Below are 8,695 nucleotides of genomic sequence, written 5' to 3'. Positions count from 1 at the left end.
GATACGAGGGAGGAGGGAGGAGGGAAGGGAGAGGAGGGAGGAGGGAGGAGGGAGGAGGGAGGAGGGAGGAGGGGGGAGGGAGGAGGGAAGGGTCCACAAAGCCCATCTGTGTCTCCCCGTCATTTCTTCTCTGATCACCTCCTCACTTGTGCTTCAGCTCAGAAGCGCGAACGAGCTTGGGCTTCCACTCGTCGTACAGGAATCCCCTGATGCAGCGAGCTGAAGTGAGCCCCCCCATGCCCCCGCATGCAACACATGCACCTTGCTTTCAGCGTAGGCGATCTCAACCTTGCCCACCCGCCCTCCAGCTCCAACTGCGATGACCTGAAGTCCAACGAGATCAGTGCATGCAAACTGAGGGAGAGCTGTAGTTACCGAGGACGGCCATCCTTCCCTCCTCCATTCATCGCCCAGGTAGACCCCAGTCCCTCCCACCGCACGTCCGGATTCTTGTAGACCACAAGGTCAGGAGGACGAGTGAGCACAAGGCAGCAACCGAGCAGTCCTCCATAGAGCTCCTTCCCGTCCTCATCGATCTCGATATTGTACCTGAGTAGGCTTGAGATGATACAGAAACAGTTTGTCGTCGAGCACTTGTATGCGAAGTCCACGTGAGCATCAACGTCGTCCCACCCAACCACAGCCAGCAGCTTGGTTCCCCTCCGCTCTCGCAGCATTGCCATCACCTGCGCCTCCATGGCTGAGCATGCTAGCTTCACCCTCTTGCTCCCTCACCCTCCCCATGTCGTACCCTGCAGGGTCTCCGTACCCGACATCGGAGTCGCCCCCGAACACCGCAAGCCAATGTTGCGGTCCCCCAGCCTCCTCGTCGAGTTCTCGGAGGACGGGAGTCAAGTTCTGCCAGACCTGCTCGACATCCTCGTACTGCAGCCTTGGCCCGTTGCCGAGGAAGAGATGCACGCGCTTGTACGACGCGCAGAGAGCTCTGAGGTCAGCCGGCGTCCTGCACCAATGGGTCCTAGGATGCAGGGTCAATGAACAAGAGCGAACTCGGGGAGATCTTACGAGTGGTCACTGCAACTCATCAAACTCGTGATGTGCCTCCTTGTATCTGATGAAAGGGCGGCACGATGTGCAAAATTTTGAGAAGAGACCTGGCAGGATACTCAAATGGGAGAAGTGGATGGAATGAAATATCACAAGGAAACAGGTGGAGAAGAACGTGCTCAACTTCTGCATCTACAATCACACAGGAATCATTCACAAGAACCAACAGAGCTCTCATCTCCTCCACCACAAGCTCCTCCTACCTCCCCCTTCTCCCTCCATTCTCGCCTCCGAATTGCCCTCATCCCCTAACAAATATTAATCATCACCCTCATACCACATCTCATCGCCCTCATTCCTACTCTGGGTAGTGTCAAATTTTGCCAGTCTGCTATTTCGGGAGGACTGAAACGAGAACCGACGAGGGGCTGTTGTGGTTGACTAGTATATTGATTATTGATTGAAGTTTCAATTGAATAATGAAGTGAGTAAATATTTTGTAATTACAAAACATTTTCAAGTTTGGGTCCATTTTTGTTGATCTTTCCCTCCTTCAGACCTGCACCGCGATAGTTTCAGAACGGCAAGTCGCTGGACATGCTGAGGTGAGTGCGAAACTAGACAAGAATGCGAGAGAAAGAGAGGCTGCAGGATCAGTAGAGAATGCGAGATCGGATGCGAGCCCATGCACACATGGATACACATGGAACCCGTGCTTACAAACTGTGCAGGGAGTGAAGGAGTGACAAGATGGGATCAGGGATGTGCTTGAAACACTTGCTCTTCCTCCTCCTCCTGGGAGCAGCATCTGGACAGTCAATCTTCCGCTCCCTCTTCGGCTTTGGAGGCAACGGAGACACTCGACCCCGTCGGCCGATGCTGTCCCTCTCCAGCTCATCCAACGAATTCAAAGATGCCTTGGACAAGAGACTGTTCTCGTCCGAGTTCGGGCAGCATATCCACTCGGATTTACGCGCAGGCAACATTGATGGAGTTCGAGGCCAAGGGCTCAAGGCAAATGCTGTGGGGGAGCAGGGAGCAGGCGACCTGAAGAGCGAAGATGCAGAGCCCAAGGACTGGAACAGCATCAAGGATATGATGAGGTTGAAGGACATGCTGTCAAACCAGAAGAAGCGACAAGACAGCAGGTGGATAGCAGACCAGGATGAACGGAACTCAGCATGGATGACCAAGACGCTGGCGCGAGCCGAGATCTCTGCCATCAAGAAGAAGGCGGCGAGAGATCTCGCGACTGCCAAGTCCATCCTGGACAAGGAAGTTGAACGTCAGCATGCTATCGCCAAGGCTGGCGTCATTCGCAACGAGATCACAAGGTTGGAGATGCAGAAGAAGGTCAAGGCTGCAGAGAACCTCGCCAAGCGTGAAGCTGCTCTACTCAAGTCGCAGGAGGACAGAGCTGCTCGATTGAGGTAAGACAGACTCGATGTCCGCTGCTCCTGCTCTCGTCGCTCACATATCTCCGCAGCGGTGCTCTCCTCGTCAACGAGGTTCAGAAGCACACGATGCACGACCAGCTGATCTCCGTCAAGGTCCCGCAGCCTCTCGCGCCTCTTGTCGCCTGACCCCCCTGTCAGTCTGAGTACAAAGCTGTCAAGCTGCTGCTGGAAAGAAGAGTCAAAGAACTTCTCGACAAGTTGAGCAAGGGTACTTCCTTCCCCTCCCCTCCTTCACTTCTCTCCCTTCATTGCCTCCTCCCTCCTGTTGTTGTGCAAGCATGAACCGCCTGCTGCAGCCCAGCATCAGATGGTCTCAGCGGACATGACTAGCGCCAAGGATGAGGTACGCGAGCTCGCGGTGCCGGTCGATGCTGACGGGGGTGGAAGGCGAAAGAAAACTTTGACCAGGACGAGTTTGACGACCTCAAGAAGCAGGCGGAAGGCGCGAAGAGCCGAGCTGACGGCCTGCTGGACCGTCTTGGGAAGGCGAAGGCGGGGATCGCGTTCTTGTCGGCGAAGCTTCAAGATGCGCAGGAGATGACCAAGGAGGCGAAGGAGGAGGAGGAGAGCTGGAAGAAGCGAGCCACGGACGACGAGGGCCGCGCCGAAGCCGCTGCAAGGGAAAAGCTGAAGGCGCTCGAGAGGATGAAAGTGGAGCAGGAGAGAGCCAACGAGTACGAGAAGCTGCAGAAGAAGTCCGAGGAGATGGAGGACAGAGCTGTGGCCGCTGAGAAGGCAGCTGAGGCATCCGAGAAGAAAGCAGAGCTGGAGGAAGAGGACGAGAAGGGCCTCGTGGAGCTCGAGAAGCAGAAAGCGAAAGAGGCAGAGGATGAAGTGACCAAAGAGCACGCGAGGTTGGTGGAGATGGCGGCAGAGCTCAAGGCTGCAAGGGATCAGCTCGACGAGGGGATGAAGCAGCTTGCAATCTCTCAGGGGAAGGCTCAAGAGGCGAGGGAGGAGCAGGAGCGTCTTGAGAAGCTGCTGGAGGCCTCACAACAGTTGGCGGGTCAGCGCGAGGAGGCTCTCGAGGAGTCAAAACATGCGCAGGACCTGGCGGTAGAGGCGGAGAAGGAGGCGAAAGCAGCGGCGGCGGCGGCGGCCGAGCTGGAAGCAAAGGCGATGGAGGAGGAGAGGGTGGCAGAGGAGAAGGTGTGGAAGCTCAAGGCAGCAGGAAAGATCAAAGATCACGACCTCGCGATGCTGCATGAGGCTCTCCTCGAGACTCGCAACGCCACTGCTCGAGCACGCGAGGCAAGAGCGGCGGCGGAGGCCTTGATGAAGAGAGCTGAGCAGGAAAAAGAAGAGACGCTGCAGCAGAAGAACGTGGCGCTTGCTGCCGTTGCTGAAGCTGAGAAGGAGAAGACGAAAGCCTTGGTGAGAGAGTGGCTGAGATGGAGAGCAGGGGGTTGAAGGGTTAGAGAGAGGAAGGTAGGAAGGAGCAGGGGAAGCAAGAGAGGAGGGAACAAGGAAGGTGGATGACCAAGACTGCAGGACAAGGCCGAGGAGGCTCAGAGGGCGATGGAGGAGGCGAAGCGACAGCAGGAGAGCCAGGAGAGGCAAGTCATCGCCCTCAAGGCCAAGGCCGAGGAAGCAGCTCAACGCGCGGAGGAGAAGCAGAAGGTGAAGCTCTGCTGAACCTCAGCTGAGGAAGTGGAATCTGAATGAGAGCTGCAGGAGCTGCAAGGGAAGCAGGCGGAGCTGACAAGCATGCAGCAAGACATCCGAAGTTTACAGCAGAAGCTCTCCAACGCCCTGCTTAGCAAGCAGGCAGCAGAGGCGGCAGAGGCGGCAGAAGTCAACAAGCTGAAGGAGGCGGAGGAGGGGGAGGTACGTCACGCGTCCCCTCGTTCTACTACGCTGCCCTGACCGCGTGCTGGTGCAGAGCAAGCAGAGAGATCGACGGATCGCTGCCGAGACTTCCGCCAGCAAGCTGCAGGTGGAGGCACAGAATGAGGAGGAGGCGGCGCGGAGGGCGGACAAGGAGCGAGACATGGCGGAGGAGAAGGAAAAGGAGGAGGCCGAGCAGGCGCTGCAGGCCTCCAAGACTGCCGAGGTGAGGGATTTTGTGGGGAGTTTGCGGTTCTCAGCTATTGTTGCCGAGCAGACTGCCATGGGCGCGGTGGCGAAGGCCAACGCCGACGCAGCCAGCAAGACAGCTCAGCTGGAGGATGCTGTGAAGGCAGCAGGTGGGGAGTGACAAGGTGGTGGGTGGAGAGCTTGACCCGTGAGCAGAGGAGGCGAGAGCTGCGGAGAGCCGTGCCGAGGAGGAGAAGGAGAAGGCGCTGCAGGAGCTGGCGGCAGCTCGAGCTGAGGTCGGAGGAGAAGCCGCACACTTGTTGACCTGATAGCTCCAGCAGGCGAAGGCGACGGGAGCGACCTCGTCCGATGCTGAGAAGGCAGCAGAGAAGAGACTTCAGTCGGCTGAGGCTCAGCTGCAGGCCCTTGAGAACGAGTGAGGATGACGTGGCGATGGGGGGGGGAGCTGACGGGAGGAGCAGGAAGAAGTCGGCGGAGGAGAGGCAGGAGGAGCTGAAACGAGAGTTGGAGACTGTGAAGTCCAAAGACGAGCAGAAACTTGAGCGAGCAGAGGGTCAGAAAGATCAGCTGCAAGAGAAGATGAATGAAGTTGCCTCCAACCTTCAGAAGGCCCTGGATGACGCCAAGGTTGTTCACTCCTCCCCCTCCTCCCTCCTCCCTCCTCCCTCCTCCCTCCTCCTTCTTCTCCTCCTCCTCCTTCCTCGTCCACTCTCTTGGTCACTGCCTTCCTTTCCTCTGCTCTCCTTCTCCTCTGCTGCCCCCGTCGTCCTCTCAGCACCCAGATCCCCCTCAGTCTTCCTTCTCTTCCCTTCGCCTCTTCCTAAGTCGTGCGGCAGATGGCGGAAGAGAAGGAGAGGCTGGCGGAGGAGAGCGAGAGCAGCTGGAAGGCGAAGCTGGAGAGCGAGGAGAAGGAGGAGGAGGAGGAGAAGCTCGCGGCGAGCGAGGCGAGCAACGAGCTGAAGGTGAATGTCGCGTGCGATATAAAAACGAGCTGAAGGAGAGCAGATGGCCATGGTGAAGGAAGCAGAGGCTGAGACACGAGAGAAGGACGAGGAGGGAGAGGTGAAGCTGCGGCGCTGCTCCTCTCCTCCCTGACGGGAAGCAGGCGAACCAGGCGAAGGAGAAGGAGAAGGAGATGGTCGACCTACTGGATCAGGTTTCTCCCTCGCCCTCCCTCCCCTGCTCCACCTGCTCCCTTGTTCTTTCTCTCCCCTCTCCTCATTTCCTTTCCTCTTCCTCAGCCTCCTCTTCGCTTTCATGGTAGGAGGCTGACGATGACGCAGGCGCATGCGAGGATATCGATGCAGGCCATCGCTATGGTCAAGGCTGCCAGGTCAAACACACGATCTCCCTGATCCCTCTCCTCTCCCTTCCTCTCTTCCTCCTCCTCTCCTTCCTTCTCTAATCTCTGTGCAGCGACATCGAAGCTGCGCACAACGCTACGTTGGCTGCCATGAAGGAGAAGGAGGAGGCGGAGGAGGCGCTGGCGCTGCTGCAGCAGGTGGAGCAGGAGGGGAGGAGGGGATGTGGGGAGGAGATGACGAGACTTGCAGTCGGCGGGTCGGAGGACGGAGGAGGACGAGGAGGCTCTGAAGGAGGTGAGGGGAAGGAGCGCGCGGGTCGCGTCCTCATCGAGTGGATCAGGCGAAGAGAAGAGCAGAGGGAGCAGAGGCAGCACTGGAAGAGAAGAAGCAGGCGGAGGCAGCGTCGCATGCTCGCGAGAAGCTTCTGAAGGAAGACCTGGACACGGTAGGAGAGGAGGAGGAGGAGGAGGAGGACTGACACGGAGAGCAGGAGAGGAGCAGGATGAACGCCTTGATCCGCCAGATGCAGCTGCTGTCGGCAGAGGAGGAGCGAAACGTCACCTCTCTTCGCGATGCCGTCATGACTGCCAAGGAGCGAGTCGAGCAGCTGCGCGCGAAGCTGAAGGCCGTCAACACGGCGCGAGATGAAGCAGTGGAGGTGAGGGAGAGAGGGGGGGGGGTGGGAGGAGAGAAGAGCGTCAGGGTGATCTGAACTTGTTGTCTGCAGCGAGCGGAGCAAGCGTCTTCTGCTGTGTTGACAGCAGAAGGAGCGGCAAGAGAAGAAGAGATCAGACTGAACAGCACCAGAAGAGGAAGAAATACTTGTAAAGACAGGTGACTGCTCCTTCCCTCCTCCTCCTCCTCCTCCTCCTCCTCCTCCTCCTCCTCCTCTATCTGATTGTTCCTCTTGCAGAAATCGATGCTCTTCGCTCGGACTTGGACATGGAGCGGGAGAAACGAGCAGCAGCGTCTCGCATAGCGCAGGAGGAGCTCGCAGACGCCAAGTCGAAGCTCGCGGCGCTCCAGGTTGAAATTCTACAAGCCATTGAGAGGGCATCCTCTTGTTCCTCCCTCCCTCTCACTCCCCTCCCTTCATTCTCTTTCACACCCTTGTGTTCTTTCTCCCCCCCCCTCCCCCTCGGTTCCTCTCTTCATGTCCTTCTGCTTTGTCACTCCCCTGATCGACTGCAGGCTGACGCAAGTGCGGACAAAGCGAGAGTCGACGAGCTGCGCCTGGCGCTGGAAGAGGTGAGAAGCTAGCCGCCCGCCTCCTTCTCCTCCTCCTCCACCATCACCACCATGACACATGTGCAGGAGAGGATCAGATCGGCGGCAGCTGCTGCTCGAGCTGAGAACTACTCAGCGTCAGCTGGGACGAGCGCGGCCATGGTGAAGCGAGTCAAAGAGGAGGCGGCGGCAGAGGAGGCGCGTCTGCAGAAGATGCTGGAGGAGGCGAAGGAGAAGGGGGAGAAGACAGCGGCGGCTGAGCTGGAGGCTCGGGAGGCGCTGGGACGAGCGACGCAGCAGGTGAAGGACGAGGAGGCGAAGGGAGGAGCGAGCAAAGAGAAGGAGAAGCAGATGGAGGAGCAGCTGCAGCAATTGAAGGTCGTAACCTCCTCCTCCTCCTCCTCCTCCCCTCCCTCCTCCCCTTCCTCCCTTCTCATCCTTCCCCTCCTGCCTTCTCCCTGCTCTCACTCGCTCATCTTGGAGCAGGACCAGCTGCTGTCAGCACAGGAGGAGCGACAGAAGGCTGTCGTGCTGTCGCAGCAGGAGAAGGAAGCGGCTGCGGCGTCGCGTCAGAAACTTCGAGCCATGGCTGGAGGGCCGGGAGTGACGTCCCATGGCTGCAAGTGCGCCGACAAGTTCAGCTACAATGGGGCAGAGGTGAGAGGAGGAGGAGGAAGGGGGTGTGGGCAGGGGGAGGAGGAGGAGGTGGTGGTGGTGGTGGTGATGCAGAGGGGAGGGGATGGAGGATGCGAAGGACTTGTGACAGCTAGAGTAGCACACGGGGTGCATTCACGACAGCAGCAACTCACTGGCGGAGGGACAAGCATGGTGTGTCGTCGAGGATGCGTGCGGGACTGCGATGGAGGTGAGGAGAGGAGAAAGCGAGGGAGGGGGGAGGGAGAAGTGAAAGCAGGGGGGTAGACGGGGCGAGGGGAAGGGGAGGAGGATGTTGGAGCGCTTCTGACTGCGAGCAGGACGGGAGGAGGTTTGACGTCTGTCCCATCGTAACTAAAAGCGGCTGCTCATGTCGCTCCTCCTTCGTCTCCAAGAACCAGGTGCCTCCCCCTCCCCCTCCCCCTCCTCTTCCTCTGTCCTTCCTTTCACTCTCGCTCTGGGATCTACCTGCTTTGCTGCTCGTCCTCTGCGTCCCTTCTCAAGCTCGGGGTGCAGGAGTACTCGGGCTGCACGGAGGAGCGATCAGCGGGGAAGCCCTGGTGCAAGGTGAGGGAGGAAGGATGCGGATCGCGCAACGGAGACGGAGCCTGGTGGGACTACTGCATAGCCTCTTGAAGAGAAAGAACCAAAATCCTCCTCCTCCTCCTCCTCCTCCTCCTCCTCCTCCTCCTCCTCCTCCTCCTCCTCCCTCTCTTAGTAGCCGAGCATCTCTCGTCTGCGTCGGTTCATGGCGACTTCGAACTCGCGGATTCTGTCGCTCAGTTGGGCATGCGAGCACGAGTCGCTGCTTCCTCTTTCCTTCTCTCCCCCCACTGATCGCACAGCCACCCAGTGCCCATGCAGTCTGCGTCGCATCTCCTGCACGAGATCTCAGTACCTCTTCCAGCCCCCACCACCACTACCACCTCCTCCTCCTCCTCTCCTGCCCCCACCACCACCAACACCACCTCTTCTGCCACCACCACCACCACCACCACCACCTCCTCC

General features: G+C 58.8%; 2 protein-coding genes across 2 annotated transcripts; one reads left to right on the top strand and one right to left on the bottom strand.

Annotated features, from left to right (window-relative positions):
• Positions 1-142: 142 nt before the first annotated feature.
• Positions 143-1,290, bottom strand: GUITHDRAFT_145901 (hypothetical protein; the record flags this gene model as incomplete). The annotated part of the gene is made up of 6 exons (XM_005823132.1): positions 143-206; positions 262-324; positions 376-686; positions 736-964; positions 1,116-1,200; positions 1,272-1,290. The coding sequence occupies 6 exons, from the start codon at positions 1,288-1,290 to the stop codon at positions 143-145; spliced, it is 771 nt and encodes a 256-aa protein (XP_005823189.1).
• A 468-nt stretch (positions 1,291-1,758) lies between these two features.
• On the top strand, positions 1,759-7,940 carry GUITHDRAFT_145900 (hypothetical protein; the record flags this gene model as incomplete). The annotated part of the gene is made up of 25 exons (XM_005823131.1): positions 1,759-2,438; positions 2,495-2,558; positions 2,604-2,673; positions 2,762-2,808; positions 2,853-3,839; positions 3,957-4,085; positions 4,140-4,292; positions 4,348-4,518; positions 4,570-4,651; positions 4,698-4,777; positions 4,823-4,917; positions 4,964-5,129; positions 5,339-5,464; positions 5,508-5,564; positions 5,608-5,658; positions 5,786-5,835; positions 5,919-6,003; positions 6,056-6,100; positions 6,147-6,251; positions 6,297-6,464; positions 6,791-6,832; positions 6,998-7,054; positions 7,121-7,411; positions 7,520-7,690; positions 7,809-7,940. 25 exons carry the CDS (start codon positions 1,759-1,761, stop codon positions 7,938-7,940), a joined length of 4,104 nt encoding a protein of 1,367 aa, XP_005823188.1.
• Between the last annotated feature and the right edge of the window lie 755 nt (positions 7,941-8,695).

The sequence above is a fragment of the Guillardia theta genome (assembly GCF_000315625.1).
Source record: "Guillardia theta CCMP2712 unplaced genomic scaffold GUITHscaffold_113, whole genome shotgun sequence".
NCBI lineage: Eukaryota > Cryptophyceae > Pyrenomonadales > Geminigeraceae > Guillardia > Guillardia theta.
This window is presented reverse-complemented; position numbering and strand designations above follow the sequence as displayed.